At 41.8% G+C, this 24,178-nt stretch overlaps 1 protein-coding gene across 1 annotated transcript in view; it reads left to right on the forward strand.

Moving 5' to 3' along the window:
* RNF212 (ring finger protein 212) overlaps nucleotides 1–22,686 on the forward strand; it is a 466,382-nt gene extending 443,696 nt beyond the window's left edge. Inside the window, exons 12-13 of the mRNA XM_085643156.1 lie at nucleotides 15,853–15,925; nucleotides 22,476–22,686. Coding sequence (XP_085499282.1) covers nucleotides 15,853–15,925; nucleotides 22,476–22,686 — 284 coding nt within the window. The remainder of the gene's footprint in view (nucleotides 1–15,852; nucleotides 15,926–22,475) is intronic.
* The last annotated feature ends 1,492 nt before the right edge of the window (nucleotides 22,687–24,178 follow it).

Genomic DNA, 24,178 nt, shown 5'->3' on the forward strand with positions numbered 1-24,178 from the left:
TTGAGATCCAGGGACTTGACCCGCTCATTGGTTTTGCCCAGGTCCGCGCGAATCAAGTTGACATCGACCAAAATCATGTCCACCTTGTGCGCCAGGGCCTCGAACTGTCGCCCAATCGATGATTGCATCCCCTCAATCGCCCCCTTGATATCCTGCAATGATAACTCCGAGGCTGGGGATGGATCGGCCTTCTGTGCTTCCAGCGACTGTCCCGAGCCACCAGGCGACCCCTTCTGCTGGGCATAGCGATCCATATTGTTGGATTGGGTATAGCCTCCCCGCCTGGTAGCTTTAGACTTCGGCTTGTCTACCTCCGGTTTGGTCGACATCTCGAACAGCGGGGCGGTCAGTTACAAAAGACGTCCCTCGCTCAGCCAGAGGAAACAGGGTCAACCAGGACTTCAACAGCCAGCCAGGGTCGAGTGCAGGTCTTCCAGATATCAGGGGATCGGCAGGAAGCACCCCCGGGCCTGAGCAATCAAAGGGTGAGAAAGCGAAAATGAAAGTGCAGCGGCACCCGTCCGCCAGTTCACACCTCCCAAGGCCGCTGTTGTTCAATTAGTGGCCGGGCATCCTGCCAACGCGAGCTCCTGGCATCCTTCGGAGGTAGGCCGCAATCTTCCGCCATGCACAACTTCGGTTCCCGGTGGTCGATTTTAGCCCGGACAACGTCAATCGCCCCAGCTGTGACTCATCTGCAGGATTCCGTGCATGAAAATCAGGATTTAGGACAGGATAATTGCAGGAGGGCGCGAGGGTCGCGGGAGCTCAAGGCTCACGCGGCCATCTTGGTCAAGCGCTAGGCTCCTCCCCCTGTTTCATCATACTTGCCGTGCCGCATGACTATTTTTTGTTAGGATCCCCTCGTAACAGAACTCTTTTGAAAATCTTGTGCATGATCAAGGTGGCATTGGTCTTTGTTTGCCCCTTGGGAAAAGTAAAAAATTTCCTCACCACTGAAGAAAAACGTTGTGGGCCTGGTGCCTTCTGCAAAAAAAAATCCTCAGATTCGGTAAAAATTTTAAAGCGGCAACATTTACAGTTTTTGTAAGTTAAACTTATAAAATGTTGTTAGCTGTATGCATTTTATATATCTGTGATTTGTTTCTTGTGGTATTTTGTTGAGAATACCATGTTGGGTCCATGTACAGGAAGTGCGGTAAGTGTGTCTCTGTGTTCTGGTGTGGCCTGCTACAAGAGCCGCAGCATGTTGTAAAGTGGCATGCACCACTTCCAAACGGCACTGTGATGGTGTAGTTGGAATGTAGCAGGACATGCGCAAATAGGCATTACAATGGTGTGCCGGATGAGTGCACGAGATACAACAGCGCACCGTACAAAAGTGTGGGGGCTCGTGGGAGGGAGGAGCAGCCGTTTGGCAACATAACACACAGTGAACTCGACCATGTGCCACATGCTGGGCATCTCATCCATGATGACCACGGTCGCAGACATCCCACAACAACAACGACTGGCCTTTGTACACATCCTGTATGAATGCAGCGTGGTTTTCACTTCTATGCTCGTTTAGTGGTGTGATGTTGGTGGGTTGTGTGACTTGTGCTCCTTGTTGGTGTGTTTCATTTTGGCCATTGTTAGTCTATATGTGTGTTGTACTTAATTGTGCATGTGTGCCATTCTGCCCATCTCCCACCTCCCCCCACTCCCTGCTTCTTCCTCTTCCTAGTGCTGTTGTGTCTATAATTTTGTTGCTGCACACATAAATACATGTAAAGAATAAATTAGAATAGTTCCTTGATTCTTTTAGGTTTCAAATCTTCTCTATTGGTTTCTTTTTAATTTTCCATATGAACCGTTTTTTTAATATTCAACAACACATAGAAGTCAGAAGTGCAACGTATTCTGTCAACACACTTTCTAGAACATTCTACAACACGTGCAGGTTAAAAGTTCATCAATTTTTTAAAACTTAACGATATTTTTTTGCAACATTTTCTTGAACATTTAACGACACGTGCAGGTTAAAAGTTCACGATTGTTTTAAGTTCCAACAGTGCCTTCCAAATGCAAGTAGCAGGTGTGGTTGAGCTGAGCAAATTTTATCCTATGATATGTACTCCACGTTGAAACTGCTTTTTCTTAACCAATCACAAAGATGCTTTTCCACAAAACTAATGTGTACCCTACTTTTAAAAAAGAATGCTTTTCATGATATCTTTAGAGATAAGTTATAGATAGGAATTAGCATTTAAAAAACCTTTGAAATTCACTGAAAAAACCATAGGTTTCATGCACGTTATAGTTAGGAATTGGCATTTAAAAAACCTTTGAAATTCACTTAAAAAACCATAGGTTTCAGGCACGTTATAGTTAGGAATTGGCATTTAAAAAACCTTAGAAATTCCCTAAAAAAACCATAGGTTTCAGGGGTGTTATAGTTAGCTGGACATTTCCCTCGTACAAAACCCTAGAAATTCCCCTGTTATAGTTAGTTCAGCTAACTATAACTCGCGCCCCCGCAATGCACTGCTGATGACGTCACATATTACATCACTCATGACATGGTCAGTGACATCACTGATGACATCACTGATGACATCTCAAATGACATCACTGATGACATCACTGACGACATCATCCATTGAGTATGTGTTTCTGAACAGTTTTAATATGTTTAATATATATAGGGAAAGGCCTGTTGAAAAATAAGTGGGTGTACAAGTGTGTGAATGGATGATTTTCTAGGTGTGTAACTGACTCTATTAGTGAGTCATTAAATGTATCTTACTGCAGACTAGTGACTAAACTGTGTGAATGTCTGTATGTGTCACTGTGTTGGTGTATAAGTGGCTGCATGGTTTTGTGAATAGCTAAATGAGTGTCTATATGGGTTATTGATTGGTTGTCTGAGTGTTGGTGTGGGTAGGGTGTGTGTGACTCTGTGACTAGATGTGTGAGTGGGTGATTCAGTGGGTGCATGTTTTAAGAGTGCATCTGTGATGGACTATATGGTTGGGTGAGTGTATGTATGGGTGTGTTAGTGATTGAATGTATATCTCAGTTGTACATGTGTCAGTAACTACATATGTGAAACGCAGTGTATATGCGTGTAAGAGTATATAACTATCTATATGTGAGAGTGTGTGATTTTGGGAGTGGCTGTATGCGCCATAGTGCAAGGATATCTGTGTCATGTGCTGTTTGTTTTTCTGCAGGAAGACACAGAATTTGTTAGTATTTTTATGAGTAAGCGAACGTGAGTGTGTTTAACTGTATAGGTGAGTAAATTGCACTGTGATTAATTATTTGCATGACTGACTAGATGTGTCAGTACCTCAATGGATGATTGGCGGTGTGTGAGTGTCTATATAGGTGTATAAATGCACAAAGTAACTGTAAGTATGAGTGACTGTACAGGTGAGTGAGTGGACATGTATGTAGACCTAAAAGTCAATGAGTGGGTGTGTAGTTATTGGTATTGGAGTATTTATGGTTGTCAAAATGGCCGATTCAAATTTTGAGTCGGTGTATCAAAGGTTATATTAGGGTGTGGGAAGATGCACAAATTTATCACATGGATGACGTCATCAGTGATGTCATTTGAGATGTCATCAGTGATGTCACTGACCATGTCATGAGTGATGTAATATGTGACGTCATCAGCAGTGCATTGCGGGGGCGCGAGTTATAGTTAGCTGAACTAACTATAACAGGGGAATTTCTAGGGTTTTGTACGAGGGAAATGTCCAGCTAACTAACGCCCCTGAAACCTATGGTTTTTTCAGTGAATTTATAAGGTTTTTTAAATGCTAATTCCTAACTATAACGTCCCTGAAACCTATGGTTTTTTCAGTGAATATATATATATATATATTCAGCTCCAAGATGTGTCCATCAGTTGAGTTGCACTCAGCCAGCAGCAGCAAGAGAACTCTCTTTCCATGGTATGGACGGATACCGCTTACAGCCATCAACTGCCTCCGTGTAGGTTTGCCAGACACGTTTCGAAAGCTCCTCAGCTTTCTCTTCAGAGTCTTTCACGGAAAGGATGCGTGCATATGATGTTCCCATTTAAATACGGCACTCCCTCCAATGGGATGGTCATATGGAACTGTGCATTATGGTATCTTGGTGTATATGTATATATATATATATATATATATACTGTTCCACAAGTGCCACTGGCTTAGGATGCACTCTCCATCTGTAAACCTTAGTTCCATACGGCAGCAGCGCAGCCATCAAGCGCACAGGTATAAATCAAAAGCCTAACGCGTTTCAGACATTCCATACGTCCTTGTTCACAGGCATGAGCAGCAGCAAATTTAAATGGTGAAAGACTCGGAATCAGATAGCAAGTCCCTTTTATTGGCCACAGGTGAGGCCTCACATGATATTCAAATTGCATTATGGGATCCGTAGTCATTTAAATTAATACCATAGTTCGTGTTCAAACTCATATTGCCAACTCACATATTAAATACATATATATATATATATATATATATACACACACACACACACACACACACACACACACACACACACACACCAAGATCCTCGCTTTTCAGCTTCCTTCCAAGAACAAAACGAGTGTAGCCCCAGGTTTGGTGCTAGTTGTTTATTTGATGAGCACACCATCAAGTCGCCATGATGCGTTTCGCAGATCCCTGACTTGATCACATGACAGAATTGCATTACGTGAAACCCCATTTTAAAGTGCCAGGGCAATCAATTAGTACTAAACATAGTAAAAATACTTTACGATTCCTGCATGAATGCATATAATTAACATTGTCTATATCCATATATACTAGAGTGGAAAGGATTTCAACAGAGAATATTAAACACCTAATTTTAAATAAAATGGTATCTTAGTTTCATTGTGGGTTAGAAAAATACCTTTTTCTTCTTCCCCTTCATGTTTTGAAATTTCTTGCTTAAATGCTATGTTCTCATGTCCTCTCCACCATAGACTATGTAAGTACTAATTCAAGTAAATAATAACAATAAAGTGCCTATAATGCATAAAGATAGAATACGATAATACCCCACCAGTGAATACTGTGTAAAGTGTTAGTGCTAAATAAAGACGTCATATCAATGGCCATGAATAGTACAATATTTATATAATCTCTCCTGTTTTGCTATTCTGGCCACTAAAAAAACATGTGCTGATGATAGTTTGTGCAAGAATGGGTCTAAGTTGATAAGCCTAAAGTTTTTACAGTACTAAGACAAATGATTCCCACAATCCTAAATATTTATCTATAAATATGTAAATAAATAAATCTAAATTGATACATATATAGTCTTATAAATACAATTAATCTGTCTTAAAAACATGTAAAAAACTTTGTTGGTGCTAAAAAAAGATGTTTTCTTTCTAAAACCTCAATATCAAAATTTCATTGTAAGAAAATGTGCAAACTTTCAGACCAAAATCATTTGTCCGTTGTGAACAACCATTAGATGAGACAGGAGTACGTATTTGTTAGGATTCACCTATGCATAAAATTGATGCTTTGTTGGAGGACCACCTCATTTCACCATATACCATTTTCAGTCAAACCGTAAAACCTGGCCAATGAGCCCTCTGAAATTCTAAACGGTAGCTAAGATATCATGCAATTACAGATTTCAACACTGAAATTAACGAGGCTGATACTCTGCTAGATTGTTTATAAATATGTATACAGGTCCTCACTCATGTTTAATCCCCTTGGCTGCTTAGTATCTAGCTCAAGGATGTAAATGAGTCTCTAGGCGTCTCAGCTTCCCTTCTCGATCTCCCCTTCTCCTTTGTAGCGGGACGGTATGTTTTAGGTTGCTCCCGTGATATTCTTTAAAGTGTCTGGCCACTGGGTAATTCAGGTTATTGGTATTTCCCTAGTGTGTTTAGAACCCTCTTATGTGCCGCCAATTTTGTGCTGCCGATGTATGCCAGCTTAGAGCTGCATTCTAGTACATACACCGCAAAGTCTGTTCTCCATGTGAGATGGGATTTAATCATTTGTGGCTTGTCACTGAAGGCAGTTAAATAAGATGTTCTATTGCTCCCATATAGGCATGCTTTGTAATTAGAGCATTTAAAAAAATCCCTTTCTTGCAGTGAGCCAACCATCTACATCATACTCTTCACTAAACATTCGCCATGGACACTGCTTTCCTGTATGTTGTCGCAGGAAATCTTGGAAGGGAACTGCCTATAATAGGATCTCCCAAACTATGGGCAATTTGCGCAGTTTGTTTTTGCGCAGTTGTTGTTCCTGTCTAGAGAAGGTTAAGATAAGTCTGACTGGTTCAGTGGCAACCGCTAGACTTTCGTCAGTGGATTTCTGGGAATGATCTTTATACTTTAACAGATCTTCCCTAGCCAGAGCCCTGGATTTACGTATGGCTGCATCTATGGTTTTGCTGTTATACCCCCGCTGCAGAAAGCGTACCTTACTATCCGACTATCAAGTCTTTTTTATTGCTGCAAATTCTGCGTAGACGAAGCATTTCCTCATAGGGGATGATATGGATTAGATGAGGGGGGTGTGCACTGGACGCATGGAGCAGGGTGTTGCCCGCTGTCTATTTGCGATGTAAGGAAGTGGTTATGATTTTATTTGCTACTGTAACCTTTACATCCAAAAATGTGACACTGCTGTCACTGATACAAGATGTGAATGCAAGATTGACATTGTTTACATTGATTTGAGCAATGAAAGCACTGGCTTCCGTTTGTGTACCATTACATACAATGATCAGATCATCAATATAACGTAGCCAGAACACCAGCTTCCCACAGTAAGTTTGTTCATACTGCTTTCTCAGGACCAGCTCCTCCCACCAACCCATAATTATACAAGCGTAGCTTGGGGAGAAACTGGCCCCTTTAGCAATACCCTGAACCTGCTGAAACATTTATTTTTTTAATTAAAAATTGTTATTCTCGAGGCAAAAAACTAGCATGTCCATCAACATTCTATTGTGCTGCATGTACTCTATGGGTTTTCTGGTTAGAAAATACTCCACCGCCTTCATACCATTACAGTTTCAGATGCAATTATAAAACGAGGATACATCCAAGGTAATTAACTGGTATCCTTCTTGCCATATCACATTACCGATCTTTCGTATGAAGCCACTGGTATCCTGTATATATGACTCCAGACTGTGGACGTGTTCCTGCAAAAAGAAATCTATATACTTTGACAAATTTTCTAAGGGCCCATCACAGGCTGAAATGATGGGCCTTCCTGGTGAACTTTCAATGTTCTTATGCACCTTTGGGATGAAGTAGATGACGGGGGGTTTTGGGTAGTCTTTTCTTAAGAATTTAAATTCCTCCAAATTGAGCAAACCCATGCTTTTCCATGCCAATAGTTTGGTATACAGCTTGTCCTGCATTGCTTTATATTTAAGGGGGGTACTTTTGCGATAGCAATCAATGTTGTTTAATTGACTGTAGGCTTCTGTCATGTAATCTGCTAGGGGCCAAAGTACTATATTTCCCCCTTTGTCCGAATTTCTGATTACAGTGTTCCCCTTTTTTTATAGTTTAGCCATCAACTGTCCATACTTTGTTTCACGATTTGTGATTGTTCCTTTTTCTTTGTTGGTTGTGATGTTAAGTTTCTTTACTTGAACCACAACTAATTCATTGAAGACACAAACGGACAATTGGTAGTAGCAATCCCTAAAAAGGTTAAAAAAACGCACCTCAAGTAAAAAAAGCAATGTAACAAATAATTAGTATAAGCGTGGATAACATTCCATAATGTAGGATATCGGGGTGCTGAAATAACTGAGAGCACCTAATACCATATGGTGCTGTCGGCAGGTTACATGAACATGCACATGAACATCTCTAAAAGCACAGTTGTAGCACACCCTTATTAGTCACAAAGAATTCCAAAAGAAGCATATATCCAATGTGTATATGTAATGATAGAGTATATAAGAATTCTTAAGTCCGCAGGCGAGTATATCCTTTTCAGATCATATGTATATTCTCAAGGATTGTCCATGAAACACATCAATTGGAAAAGTATTTATTCATATAGGTCGTATTCCCAGCAGTTCTAGAAGCCAACACGTGTTTCGTCTGTACACATCTGAATTCAGACTTTTTCATGGCTGGAAAATAAACATCATATAAATTCCATGAGCTGTTGTATCTTCTAACTACCACAGACACAAATGCTGATATTTAAAACTCATGTTCATATGTCTCATAACTCCAATTTTTTTTAAAAAGTGCAAACTAAGGAGACCTCGTGAACTATGATCTACTAAAGAAGGTGTCCTGTTTATTGACACCCTACTTGCTGCTACATCTCCACATCCACAAAATGTACTGAGACGTGTGAACTAAATACTTGAGAATTAGTATCCCAAATATAGAAAAGTTGAAAAGAAGAAGAGAGGAAAGAAAAGAAAAAATCACACCAGTAAGTGTATCACACGGTGATGACGGGATAGGTCCAAGTTAAACAATATGCATAGTGCACTGCATGAAGACAAATAAGTTACTCCAGGTGACTACAAACCCTAGTGTAATAGCCACGGAAACAAGTCAACACCCACCAGAGTGTATGGAACTTAAAAACACACAAGATGATGGATGGAATGTTGCACATTGGCAAAACATTCGCCCCCAGTCACAGATCTGGGTTTAATCCATCGTTATTTTGCTCACCACGCCACCCCAGTTCAGACATGGCCATATGCAAATCAGTCTTGACCCTGTGCCTCATGGAAACAGTCCAACCCGAACTGCCAAGCCATGTCTTCCCTGGACCGGAATCAAGCATCCTAGGAGCGGTTTCGGGGTTTTACCCCTCTTCGGCCAGGATAGCTTGACTCCAGTGGCGTAGTGAGCATGGGACCCACATCTGGGCATACCCTTCCCACATAGGGCGAACACCAAAACACACAAGATGATGGACGGAATGTTGCACATTGGCAAAATATTCACCCCCAGTCATAGATCTGAGTTTAATCCATCGTTATTTTGCTCACCATGCCACCACAGTTCAGACATGGCCATATGCCAATCAGACTTGACCCTGTGCCTCATGGGAACAGTCCAACCCGAACTGCCAAGCCATGTCAGCCAGGATAGCTTTACTCCAGTGGCGTAGTGAGCACAGGACCCACGTCTGGGCATACCCTTCCCACATAGGGCGAACAGCAACATTCCGTCCATCTTGTGGCTTTTGCTGTGCGGGCTTAAATCTGCAAAGGACGCCGTGCTTACAGAGAGGAAGGGTTCCCTCCCCACAGCCTTTCACCATGTAGGAAATGGTGCTTCTTTCCACGGCGTCCTTTGCAGATTTAAGCCCACACTGATCCTGTCTACCTACGAAGGTTGAAACTAGCTTTTAATTAAGGAATTACATTGAGCACATTGGGACATGTCGTTTATTTCACCAAAGACCTGGGGCTCTGGCTCTAGAGCAGCTCTGCTGACCTGGGTCTCTGGTTCTAGAGCAGCTCTGCTGACCTGTTTCTTAGGCTCTAGAGCAGCTCTGCTGACCTGGTTCTCTGGTTCTACAACGGCTCTGCTGACCTGGTTTCTCTGGCTCTACAGCAGCTCTGCTGACCTGGTTCTCTGCACTCACGATGCACGCACCCAACTTCAGGTCCTGCACTTATAAAACCTTTATTAGTATGTAGCCACCTTGTATTTTCGATAACCTCTGGACAGGTGTTTACTAGAGCGTCTCTCATAGACGGTGATTGACTGTATGTGATGGACACCCTCTTAGGTAGCAGGGGTCCAATCACGACGTCATTAAGTACAAGCGGCCAGTTTCTTTGTATAATCTTTTGTATCTTGGTGTGCTGGTTGCTGTATCTCGTAATTATTCTGAACGTGTTTTCTGTTTCTTTCTTTCTTAATTCTTGATTTTGACTGGGCATATGTGTGGCCCTTTCATTGTCATTTAATAAAGATTCCCTACTAGGTAACATAGATTTGGATACAGCTGTAGTAATGATCTGTTGGCTGTATCCTCTTTCTTTGAATCTATTGGAGCTTTCTGTCTGTGCTGCTCTTAAATCATGTTCATTACTGCATGTACAGCGTAGCCGCAACATCTCACCATGAGGTATACTGTTGCTGAGATGTCTTGGGTGAGCACTGATCACGCGAAGAGTGGTATTCCCCTCCGTGTTTTTTCGATACAGCTGGCTCTCTATCTTATTCTGATCAATATAGATCTGGGTATCTAGGAAATTGACTGAATCTTTGCTTATATTAGTTGTGAAATGTAGATTTAATTAATTAATGTTTAAAACTTCAACAATAGATAGAGTCTCCTGTTGAGTGCCAAGCCATATCAAAAATAAATCATCTATATAACGCAGCCATACCTGTACATTGTTTTAATGTAATGGCTGTGCTCACCCATGAGGACCACCTCCTCCCAGTAGCCCATATGCAGACAGGCGTAACTAGGAGAAAAGCAGGCCCCCATGGCCACCCCTCTGATTTGCTGAAACAATAGATTATTAAACATAAAGTTATTGTTCATCAAACAAAACTATCATTTCAAGAAGCATGTTTTTGTGTTCTCTAAGATATTCTGGTGTTCGTGCCAAGTAATGCTTAATAGCTTAGATGCCATCCTCATGTATTATGCTGGTATATAAGGACGTTACGGCCATTGTCATCAATAAGTATTCTTTCTTCCAATTCACCTTGTTGATCTGTCTTAGGAAGTATCCGGTGTCGCGCACGTATGACGGCAACCATTTGACAAAATCTTGCAAAAAGAAGACCACGTACATAGATATGTGCTCCCAGAGACTTTCCCTAGCCGATATTATTGGGCGCCCAGGGGGCATTACCGGATCTTTATGTACTTTAGAGATAAAGTATATCGTAGGTGTTACTGGGTTGTCTTTTCTGAGCAATTTGAATTCGTCCATAGTGATTAGTCCATTTGATTTCCACAATGAGTTTGTTGTAATATGAGACATATATCCTATTTAGATTTGCCACACTATTACGTACATAACATTCTCTATCATTTAGCGGTTTGAAGGCTTCTCTCTGATAGTCAGCTAGTGGCCAGATGACCACATTGCCTCCCTTATCGCTGTTCCTTATTATGATACTTTTGTCTTTTTTCAATTTGGAAACCAAATTCTGGTATTGTCGCTGTTGATAATTATACTTCCTTTTTGTCATCCCTGTTTCTTTATTGAGCTTTTTAAGTTGTTTTGACAGATTCATGAAAGACATCTATAGAGTCTCAAAGAGTAATGGGGTTAAACGTGGAAGCCTGTTTGAAGGGAGTTGACTGTTTTAGAGTAACTTTGTCTGCCGTCCCTTGGATAGGGTTACCGCTATCAAAGTTTGATGTATTCCCTTCACGGTATTCCTTTTCTGTATTGTTCCATAGGCTTGTATATATATGTGTGTATGTATATTTGTGTATGTGTGTGTATGTATAGGTGTGTGAGTGTATATATATGTGTGGGTGTATATATGTGTGTGTGTGTGTATATATATGTGTGTGTGTGTATGTATGTATATGTGTGTATGTATGTATATGTGTATGTATGTGTGTATGTATATATGTGTGTGTGTATGTATATATGTGTGTATGTATTATATATATGTATACGTGTGTGTGTGTATATATATATATATATGTGTGTATGTATATATAAGCTCTATGTGTGGGGTATTCATTTACTAGTACCCAGGCTGTGGAGAACGCTACATTAAGGTCTAGATTATAAGTCAAAGCCCTCTCTGCCTCCAGAGGGGATCTACCATGACAATTTCTCAAATGCGCCGCTAAGTGCTAGTGTTTAAAACCACAGTCAAACTTGAGACTCCCAAAATCAGCACCATTTTGGGATTACGGTACTGATCAACACTTTCCCATACAGGCGACTAACAACAAAACTATAAGTTCTGACTCATGACAAAACAAAAACCATCTCTGCCTCCAAAAGTCATTTGCCCTAGTAGTAGCTTAAATATAATGAGAGCTATTATTATGCATGGACTCAATACATATATTCAAATAGGGGCTTTCAGACAGGTTTCCTCATCAAATGGTCTGTTGTAGTGCCATTCACAGTTTATTTCATGTGACTACAGCATACAAAATGGAAAACCGGTCAGCCCACTCCAGCAATTGGTAACTTTCTGTGTTAGCGATTGCATTTTGCAGTGCTCAATGCCATCACCAACACAGAAAATATTCCTCTTCAGGGCAGGGAATACTGGCCGCATGTGTGCTGTGTCTGTATAACTTACATGTTTTATTATTCTAGGGCGTGGTAGTTCAGAAGACACTGGTACAGGTCTATTGTTAAAGCCACAATCTTGGAAATTGCTCTTGTAACCTTTTTTAGGTTGCCTTCTGTGCATGCGTGTGCAAGGGTGAAAATCTTGGTACTGTGTTTATTTTACTTATCTGGAAATGTTTCAAGATGGCCACCCATGCAGGAGGATGTGTGCAGATGTGTTGGTGAGCCACATTGGATTTTTTTTAAAACAAAATTTGTGGATGCATGGGAAGGGCCATGTTTATTACAAAACCCTTTAATAGCTGGCGGGCCATCCATGCACATGCAGATAGTCACATGTGTGTCCTCTGTCAGTGTTTTGTAATAAGCTACACAAAAACATTTCCAAAAGAAACACACGTTGGCAAACCAATAAGTCTGCAGACGCCAGACATATTGGCTTTACCAATGCTTGCTTTCACAGTTGCACACTGGATGCAAGATTTTGCTGCCATTGAAGTTGCCCCTCTCGCTTGTCTGTAGTATCTTTGAAGTGTTTTGACAGAGTAAGCACAGGGAGATTAGCACATCAGGCTGTCACTCTCCCCATCCTTCCTTCTTTAAATCTAGTTGGGCACTTCCTCCAGCGCTCATGTTGATGGGCCGTCCTGGATACAACACTGTAAATCGACTGACTTGCAATCACAGTATAGCAACTAGGCAGCGTCTCATTGGAGGCTTATTGTAGTGTATCAGTGCTTCAAGAAGTTGTGATAACAGTATCGGCAGTGCTATGTAGTAGCTCATTGACAGAAGCTCAGCATTGGTATCCTGACTTGTTGATGAGTCAAAACACTGAGTGATACTGATGATAGTAACAGTGATGGCATTAGTTTGTGTTCCTCATACCAATTGTCAGTATTCTAGTTGCGGCTCATGGTGACAGTGCAAGTAAATATACTCCTTACCTTTTTTAAGAAGCAGGACAGAAGCAGGTGATGTGGTATTTGTATACACATTCTAAGTAATGCTTTAGTTTTTGTTTTGAGATGTTTTGTGAAATGTTTTGTGGAATGACGGTAGTGATCACCTTTCCAACGTAGCTAAATTTATTGTGGTTCTGTGTACCAGATATATGTACTATCCCTGCCATCGATGAACGTAATAGTTCTTAAGGGAGGCTATTTAGATTCTGAGTTGAGTTCTGCAGGCTACAGCAGCCGTTTAAGTGTACGTTTGTTGTGTGTTTGTACCACATAGGATGGAGCACGTTACCTCTCTCTGCAAGTCATGCTTTTAGGTATTAAACATAGGCTTTTTTTTTTTTTTCGACAATGAGACAGACACCCAGAGCTTGGAACTGACTCCATTTGTAGCAAAATAGCCCTCTAAAATGGAACTAGACTCATGGCCATACTGTTAATCTCAATGGCATGGGTACACTAGGCGATCGTCCTGTGTAGCACAATTGGCCACTCCGGATCTGATTCACTTCCCATCCTCAGCCAGCTCTGAATTTGCTTTGTTTCTTCTCCTTTAGTCATACTTAATTATTTTCTGTTGGCCTAGCGCGAGCCAAGGACTTTTGATTTGAATAAAATTATATGCATCATCTAATTACATTTGGGGCTTTCACATAGCTTGCTTCATCAATTGATCTCTTATTGAGCCACTTAGATTTCCTTTCTGCCCACTACAGCATACAACCTAGGGCAGGGTTCTCCAAAGTGGGTCCTGGAGGCCGGATCCATGCAAGATTTCCAAGATAACTACATTTATCTAAATGGGGATATGCTTAAAATCTGGCATGGATCAGGCCTTTCATGACCGACTTTGGAAAACTCTGGCCTAGGGCATAGGGTCAGCTCACTCCAACAGTTAAATTCACTGTGAATTACAGCACTCTGCCCTTTCACAAGGAATACATCCACACGCAAAGTAGTTCTCTATATTGCCGGACACTAGTATCACAATGTGGGCTTTCTGAGACCACATGTTAAAAGCAAAAATAAGTGGTGTTTTTTTTTGTTTTTTTTACACTGATGAAGGCTCCACAATTGATAAGGAATGCGGTGGTCAGGCTTATTCTAAGCCTTCGTGAACATACTTGCGTACATTTCTTATCACTTCTCCACTGGTTTAAGGTACAAAGTATGTCTTTTTAAAGCTCTTTGCTTTTGTCATAAAGCTATGCATAGCTCCAGGTCTAGCAGTTATATGACATCTATGTTCTCTCAATAGCGACTAGCCAGACCCCTCCACCCTAGCTCATTTTTTGTGAATACTCCAAAGTTCTGCAGGATGTATAAAGGTTGGTGTGCCTTTTCGGTATTGACTGCTCAGACAACCTTCTTCCTGTCATTCATGCTGATCAAATCTTTTAAATTTTCATAGACTTTTAAAAAACATACCACTTCCAGTCATAAGTTAGATACCTTCTTCTTTCTTGGCAGTGCCAGGACATCCTATGGTAATTGTGCGCTTTATTAAATCAAATCAGACTCGGCAGCTTTCACAGAAATAAAGTTTTCCAAAAACCTTGAAAAAATAAAACAAGCATTGAGAAATCTAGAAGGCTATTTGCCAAAGCTAGACCTGTTAACATTGCTAGTGTTTGTTTTGGTATTATTCTACAGATGGTCGTAAAGGTAGCAGTTTCAGTATTATGATTAAGGAGAGGTTAGCATAGTTGTGTTTCTGCTACTCTGAGTTGGGCATTGCAGGTCTAGAGCTCTTTGAAGATGATTTTACCACATGTTGAGAAGGCACCACTACTCTATGGTGGCTCCTGGTCAGTCTTTGCTGTGTTCAGATTGTTGAGGGATGTTATAACAAATCGTATCTGCATATAGGGAGAAGATTTGCCCAATTTTCTTTTTTTCACTTCTTAGTTTAGACACTGGGTCTGATTTGTCTCTGTGGTACATTTGTTTCCTGAAGTGCTTAATTTTTTTATCCACATATGATGTTGCTTTTAATATAAAGACTGCATGTTTTCAAGATGATGTAGACTTAAATAGTAGTTCATATGGAGTGGTAGGATGAAGTCATATTTTGATAGTCCTTGAGTTAAACAGTATTATGTAAAATGCCTATTAGAAGTCTTAGCTTGGAGAAAGAATGCTGGTTATTTGTGGTGGTTCCCCCTTCCAGGTGGGAGAGGTCCAAGATTTGTATTGTCATTTTCAAATTTTGAGTTTTAGGTTCTGCTGATAACCAAGCAATAACCACCGATTTTGGAAATTACTGTTCCTCTGCATAACTACTTGTGCCATTGGTTAACCCATTGCTGTAATATTCTGTCAGTGCATGGCTTTATGTTTAGTGCTTTGCTGACATAACTTGCAGGGCGTAATGGAAGTTATGCTTCTCTAGGTTGGATATTCTATTTAAGGAAGCATTTAACATTGCCAGTGAAGTAGCCTAAATAACCAGTTCTCTACTACAAAGGTAGTAGAATGACTCATAGTGGTTATTTTAGACCTAGGAATGAATTGGTGTAAACCAATAACAATTACTTTGTACTGATTTTCTGAAGGATATCATAGATACGCATCCACAGTTGCTGGTGATTCTTTTTTTCATACTACCAATACAAATTGTACTCTAATGTATTTATCATAGCTCAGATGTTTGTTCTCTTTACAGGTTGTGTTTCACATAGAATATCTCATGCGACAGGATTGGGTGCAAGTCAGAACAGCTTTTCAGGATCTGCCAGGTAAATATATATATAAATATTCAGAACATCCTCCAGAATGTGCACGCCAATTGGCTGATTATAAAAAATGAAAGGTCAGTTCCCTTGTATCTGGGGATGTCAGAGGCAACAATGTAATCCCTGTGATAAGCGATTCAATTTCCACTAAAACTGCAGAGAAGTACTAATGCATGCTCACTTAATGGCCAAATACTTTGTTTAGTCTTTGACTTTCAGGTAGGGTATTCATGAAAGCTGTGTTCCAAAGGTCAGTGTGGTGTAGAACAGTAGTTTCAGCCAGCATATTTCACACTCACAGCATCTTAATTGCCAAGGCTTTGTTATATCCTGTATGAAAGGAAATAAGATGTGTTTATATAAATTATAAACGCTCAGAAAAGACCATCAAAAGGCCAGCAGAAGAGAAAAACTGGTTTCGGATGAGTACTTGTATTGGTACATTCCTCACCCTTCAAAATAGATCTCTGGGTACCAAACTAGATCAGTAAGATTTTATAGCATTGCTCCTGTGTGCTGGTAGGTAGCGTTGTGTGACTCTACCCCAAATGTGTTCCACCCTAAAAGTTTTTAATGGAGCCACAGCCACATATGAACACCATCGCTGCGTGCTGACGTTTGCTCCTTTCTTTCTCCTCACAATGAAAATGTTCTCATCTTTGACAAGTTTTTTTCACCAAATTCTTTGTACCAGTGTGCAAAGTGTATGTCTCCTCCTAAAACTACAGGGTTTAAGCCTTGAGGGATTGTGACAAACAAATGTCTGTAACATATCACCACAAGGTCTGCCTTTAGTGTATGGTTTGGTGTATGATTTCAAGTCCTGGGAGGAGTGTGCCCTTATGAACCCAAAACTGATTTGAGAATCCAAAACGAAGCTGTATGTTGCCGAACACGGAAACAAGCCCCAGATGTTCTGCTTCTGCTCAAAATCGAAAGTGCAGGGCTGTTCCTGCTGTGGAGGACATCCTGTGACAGGTTGTCGTCAAAGTCCAAGTCTTCCTGTAAATCGAATTCTAAGCAGAAGCACACAAGTTCAAGCAGGATTCATCCCAGACCTGCCATTCTCAACCTGAGAACTTGTGTGGACATCAGGGTGCCTAACTGGCCTGCTCTCAGTTCACTGCCAAATAGGCAATCCTGTAACTGATTATGATGCACCCCCTGAGTTTCAGATGGCTGCGATGTTGCAACAGATTGAAGCTTTCAGAGAGGGCATGTGGTGAATTTGTGACACCCTTCTTGCTCCCTCTGGAGTTCCTTTGGGCCCCAAGGATCCGAGGAGGCCTTAAGTCGAGTTACCACTGATAGGTTAGCCTATTGGATGCTAGAGACAACTTCCAATGCAGCGCCAAAATCCACTCTGGTCCCTGAGGCACTGACTTCAACTTTGACAGCAGCAGAAGACGACTTTGTACTTCCGACGTACCATCTGAGGTCGCATCTCGGTTGGGCCCTGGTTTGCAGTCTGAACAGAGCCAACCAGCCTTTTGGGATGACAATGATGGTGAGGGGGAGTAGTTTTCCCAACGTTATGAGGATGATAATTTGTATCTGGATTCACAGGATGTCAGTGGGTTGGATACTTCCCCAGACACTGAGTTGTCCCTCCCCCCCCCCCCCCCCCTTAACCACCAACAGAAGAAAGTGCCTCCTTCACCATGGTGATGAGACGCTGGCAGTGGTTTTGGACTTGCAATCGTCCACTATGGAAGTCAAAACCAATGTACTAAAAGAAGCACATAACTTGTATCAGTGATGGGAATCAAGCGAGCAGCGCCCTGACCACCACTTCCAAATCCCACACCCCTCTGGCATTAACCTACAAGCCACTTTAGTTTCCTCTTCGCAGCATATGGCTGTGCTGTGGAAGTCAGAATCAGCTCCTTTCTCCAGGGATGGCAAAATATCACATTCACCGGGTGGGTTTCCAGATTGTCCAACGAGGCTATACACTGCCCCTCCTTTCCAACCCGCCACACCTCCCACTTACATATTTCCATGTCTTAGAGGAGCAGTTGTCCATCTTGCTCCAAGAACTGTAAGCTCTTTTGGCCAATAGAGCCATAGTGAGGGTTTCAGCCCAGGAAATAGGGACTGGCTGTTAACTCCTGTTATTTCCTCTTGACGAAGAAGGACGGCGCCATTCGTCCTATTTTCCTTCTCCGCACTTTAAATGCCTTCTTGTGGAAGGACAAATTTAAGATGCTTATGCTGGCCCTTGTTCTGTCTGCCCTGGATCTAAGCAACTGATGGTTGCTTTGGACCTGCAGGACGCTTACTTTTATGTACCCCACAGCCGCTACTTGTATTTCAGGGTGAGCCAAGATCATTTTCAATTTTCTGTGCTTCCCTTTGGCCTCAACAGTGCACCTCGGGTATTCACAGAAGTGATGGTGGTTGTTGAGGCACACCTTCAGAGGTCAGGTTACGAGTTTACCCCTACTTTGATGACTGGCTATTAAAGACGACCTCTCCACAATCAGTCGTAGACCACCTCCAGATGAAGGTGAACCTCCTAACCTGATTGGGGTTCTCTAACAACGTGATAAAGTCACACTTGCCACCTTCACAGAGGCTGCCCTTCATTGGCTTCATCATGGACTCAGTAGTTTCAGGCCTTCCTTCACTTCAATGAGTCCAAGACGTTCGGGCTATTATTCCAGTCTTTCTGCCTAGGTCCGGGGTCCAAGTGAGAGTGGCTCTGAGGTTCTGGGCTTCCTGGTATCCTGCAATCTGCTGCTATGCTAGGTGGCATATGCAGAATCTGCAGTGAAATCTGAAGCCTCAGTGGGTCCAGGTTTCATAGGAGACTGTAAAAAAATGTGCATGCTGGCTCAACCGCATTTGGTCCCATGCAGACCCATCTCTCTAATCCACCCAGAGCTAACGGTGGTGACAGTTGGCGTCACTACTGGAATGGGAAGATCATCTGTGAGAGGTGGAGATTAGATGACTGGTGTCCGGCGGAGGCACCTTTCCACGTCAGCCTGTTGGAGTTGCAGGCCGATCTCCTGGCACTGAAGTCTTTTCTACCGTCTGTCAAGGGGAGGCTGGTTTAGGTTCTCACGGAGATCACCTCTATGTAGTACTGCATCTATCAGGGTGGGATTGGGTTTCTGCATTGTGCTAGGAGGTGTTCCTGAAACACATGCACACAGTCGTGGGAACGCATGCACACACATGGCCGCCATAGTCAAATTGGTTTTCTGCCATTCCAAAACGACTGCCGTGTGGATGCATGCATCATGACCTATCCGCAGGTATATATTATATTGCATCTGCATGGGCATCATGACACCCAAGCACTAAGTATTGGTAAACCCAATAGGTCAACCTTGTGGGAGCCAAACCCCAATAATTTACTGAACCACAATAATCATGACACCCCAGTTTTAACTCAGGTGGTGCAGCTCCACGATTCTTCTGTTGATCTAGTGGTAAGATATATCACCCTCAACAGCCAATCAATAATTTAATTAGCAGAGTATAATTCCAGTAGGAACTGGGACCACTCAATAACTGAGTTCTATCATGGGAGTGTTTAAAATATTTATTACAGAATTCTTAATATAAGCAATACAGAGAAATGCAGTAAATGCCATGAAAGCTCAAATACAGAGTACAGAATCTAATCCATAACTAGGCAAACAATCTCTTTCAGTTTGAAGAGCCAAACTCATAAATAGTACTGACAGCATTAATGTGCAGGAGAGAAAGTCTCAAGAAAATCAGACAGTGTCTTGAGAGGAAAATGGGAAGTCGGCCTTGAACTTCCAAATCAGAGGTTTTAAACACATTTTATGCATAAGCAATGAGCTGAATTGCAGACTCGGCATAGCATTATACTAGCTGACATTGAACAAATCAGAAGCATATACGTAATACGTAATAAATAATAACTCTTAGCACTCATTCATTTGTTAAGGTAATAGAAATCTTCTGTTTACTTCATCAGCAACTGCACTCCAGAGGTGTAGAATTCAATGTGAAACATTTTCAAACATTCATTGAAAATGCTCTTTCAAAATGATACATAAAGAATACGGTGGAAAGTACCAGTCACAATACATGCTTTATAAGGTCAATATCTCCTACATCTTTGCACTTTGTGCTCCACAGAAACTGTGAGGTGACCAGACTTGCAGCGAGTCACTGATTGGGAAGGGGGAATGAGCAGGAGCAGAAAACTAGAAACTGCATCCATTTTTATAAGATTGTGTCTCGCATATAAATTTGGCACAACTATAACATGTCATTTATCACTCTTCTAGATCAAATATTAATCTTGTTTTAAAGGCAACATCATTAATTCATCAATTACAATATGTGCTTTATAACAATTGTTAATTCATACAAATATGTCACCTAAAATGGCACATTGGAAAATGCTACAACAGCTTAAAAGCGAGACTTATTTTCCAAGCCTACAAGTCTCAGTTTTTTCTACTCCACTTCAGCATCTTTGTTCCAGCTGCAAGAGCTCTTTAGTTCACATTTATTTAATGTTGCATTATATTTTTGCAGAATATTGTGTACACTTTTCTTGTTGGTGGTCGTTGTGCTTGGCAGTTCAGAGACAGTACATATAACCGCCATGAGACATAGCTATTCCGCCTGTGTACCGCTCATGAAGGATGTGTGGGCATTCCATTAAATAACCCCATATCCACAACCTGTTGGTCATCCTGTCGTAGGAATCTTCCAACTTGTTTGAAATTTGAGGATGTGTGTGGTGTTAGAACCAATTGTACAGAAGTCCCATGTTATGTTATATGTTATAGGGGTATTTGTAAAGCTCATGGCTACTCCTGAGAGTGTCCAGGTGCTAACTTAATCCTATTTACGGAACGGTCTGGAGCAGCTACGGGTGACTCCCTTCTTATTGAAACAACCAGGTTTTTTACTTTCTTATGAAACTAAGGAGAACTTGTTCCTGTCTCAGGAGAAGCAGCAGGCTATTCCACAGCTAGGTGGCGGTCACCTGGAACGAGCGTCCCCCCAACCGAGAGCGTGCAAACTTTGGCACGACTGACAGCTTCTGAGTTGAGGATCGCAGGGATCTGATAGGAGTATATGGCTGGATCCTATTCCTAATGTAGGGGGCTCCAAGATTATGAAAGGCTTTGAAGACTAGTATCAGGGCCTTCAAACATCTCCCTTTTCGCACCGGGCGCCAGTGCAGCAACTTCAAGAGAGGCGTCATATGAGTTAAAAAGTCAACCAACAAGACGGCCCTTGCTGCTGCGTTCTGTACCACCTGCAAGCGACCAAGTAGACAGTCAGGGAGGCCGAGGTCCAGAACGTTGGCGTAGTCAAGCCTAGATGTTATCAGAGCTTGAACCAGTGTTTTCCTATGGGGAACTGAGAGGAGAGGAAGAAGGTTCATTATCATTTTCAGCAGTCCGAAACAGGTGGCAGCCACGGATTGAACTTGTGCCTTCATGGACATGTTCGCATCCATTTTTACCCCAAGATTTTTTACGATGGTAACTGTGCATGTGGGGGGCGACATGTTTTGAGGCCACCAATTTTGCCATTCCATACCGGGGCTATGGCCGAAGCAAATAATTTCAGACATATATGAATTACACAATAGTTGGTTATGCCTGAACCAGGAAAACACCTTGGACTGGCAGTTGTTGATATCATCTCCTCTCAACACCGTGTTTTTTTCATAGGTAAACAACAACTGCGTGTCATCTGCGTAAGATATGACTTTAGCCCCATGGTGCTCTGCCAAGAGTGCCAGGGGAGCCATATATAGATTAAACAAAGTTGGGCTCAGGACCGAGCCTTGTGGCACTCCAACCCTCATCGAAGGGATAGGGGCGGCGAAAAGGGGGAACCATATGGTTTGCTGGCGGCTTTCTCGAAAGGAGGCGAACCACTTGAGGACCGTGCCCCCGATACCAAAGTCCTGAAGCCTGTGCAGGAGTCGGTCGTGGGCCACGGTATCGAAAGACGCCGAAAGGTCCAGCAGTATCAGAACCGCTTTCCCACTGCGATCCAGAGTGGTTTTAATAGTGTCAGAGACTTCCAGTAACGCCGTCCCCATGCTATAATTAGATCTGAACCCAGATTGGCTGGGGTGCAGTGCGTGAGTAGTCTCAAGAAAATCAGTAAACACAGTGTTCACATACTTCTCCAAAGCCTTGGAGAAGAATGGCAGCAACGTTATTGGCCTATAGTTACTAACTATAGAGGGGTCTGCCGAAGGTTTTTTGAGAAGTGGTAAGATGCGACCGTGTTTCACTGCTTGTGCGGAAGATGTATAGCAGCTTGGACTTGGGGGTATTTGGTTTGAGAAGTCACTTGTTAAAATAGAAACTCAATCAATTGTTGTGCTGGTTTTGGGCAAATCTTACTTTTCCGTTTAGGTAGTTAATGAAACATTGACCTGGAAGCGTAAGTGTTTATTTTCCCACTGTCTTAATGGCAGAAGAAGTTGTCGAATTCTTATATAGGCATATTTGGGTACTAATTCATTGAACGTTTTTAAATGACTCTGTTGTCGATAGTATACTTTGATGTATGTCTCTTCTGTTAATAGATCATCTCCAGGGAGATTTCAACAACCAGCAAATGGATTTTCAAACATTTCCTTAGTTGGATCACAAAACAATATTAACCGATTGTCTGACTATGCCTGTACGAGAGCGTCTACATCATTTCTTCCGACGACATCCTCCTTTCAGGCACCTTCTTCACGGCATCAAATCACTATACCCAGTTTACTACAAAGGCAGCATTTGGGCAAGTAATGCAGCTTATGTAATAAATGTACATTTAAAACACTGTTTTTGGGAGCAATTTCCAAGTATTCATTTGTTCTTTATATATTCTTACTTGACTATGAATAGCATAATTTTAAAAAGTAACGCATAGTTCTCTGCAACTAAAATGATCTTATTCCTTTAATCATTGATGCTCTTATTTCCTAACACTTTCGTGTACCTAAACTGTATCTTTCACTTAGTGGGTGGGTTTGAGAGAGCTATGTAACACTATACATATCAAGCTGCGTATGTGTGGGCATTGCCTTGCTGCATGAGTGCGCATGCAATACCAAGCCGCCTTAACCGGCACTGTTGTCTATTTCTTTTTTTTTTTCACTGATAGGTATTGAAACTGCTGTTCTAACGTTCAATAATTCAGTTGCAGGGAGCCTTGTACTGCCTCTTTTTTAGGATGTTTAGGTCTGGCGAAAGTCATGACCTTTTGATTCGACTAAAATGATGTGTATAATATATTACTACTTTTCTGCCATCCCTCTTCATCCATCAATTTTCTTCTGCACACCGCAGCATATGGCGTGGGGCAATATATTGGCCTTCTTAAGCCATTTGTTAACTTCACTGTGAGTAACGACATTCTGCTCTTTCAGAAGGAGCACATCCACGCACAAAATAGTTCTCTTCAGTGCCAGGGACTGCTATGGCAATGTGTGCTTTTTGAGATCCCACAAATATTTTTACTTTCAGCAGATGTTTTTTAATTTTTTTTTTATATTGACTCGGACCCAAAAGCACCTCCCTAAAATAGTTTTACAAGAACCAAGCCAAAGTGAAACAGGCATCGACAAAGCCAAAAGGCTGCAAGTCAACATCTGACTTATCGACCTTGCTAAAGCTTTTTTTATGTTGGTGTTCTCTTTTTTCCTTTGAGCCTACATACCTGGGCTTACCTTGATTGGGCCCAGTCAAAAATCTTGAATGAAGCTTTGCTGTGATTGGCTGGTTTAGTCGTTCCAGCTTCACCAGAACAAAATACTGGACCTTTGGACCCAGTAAAACAGGAAGCTCTTTGCCTTCACTTGCACGATTTGGCGTGGACCTACTAAAGTCATAGATCTTAATTCCCATTGTTTTTGCAGCTAGGGTTAGGATAAGACAAAGCTGTGCCTGTCTACTTGCTGCTCCCTACTGAGGACCTGTCTGTAGAAAAACTTTGAAACGGCTAGCCAGAGAAAGCTTATGCCGAGTACACAGGTACAAATGGCACCGCATAGGACAGAGCTCCAGAGTTCATTCATTGCAGGTGAGCAATATAGTGGTTTTGCTAGCTTTTTGTCTTGAACACACTCTTGATTCCTCTCTGCACTCTTGATGGGGCACAGAATAAGTACCAGAAAGTGATGCCAGCACGTTGATTGGCGCGTTACATGCTCCATTGTCATCACTTCCTGGATGAGCGGAATCTCGCAGAGGCCATATGACTCTACTCTGCAGCACTGGAGAGCTATTGCTGAGGGAA

This window comes from Triturus cristatus, chromosome 2_2 (assembly GCF_964204655.1).
Source record: "Triturus cristatus chromosome 2_2, aTriCri1.1, whole genome shotgun sequence".
Lineage (NCBI taxonomy): Eukaryota > Metazoa > Chordata > Amphibia > Caudata > Salamandridae > Triturus > Triturus cristatus.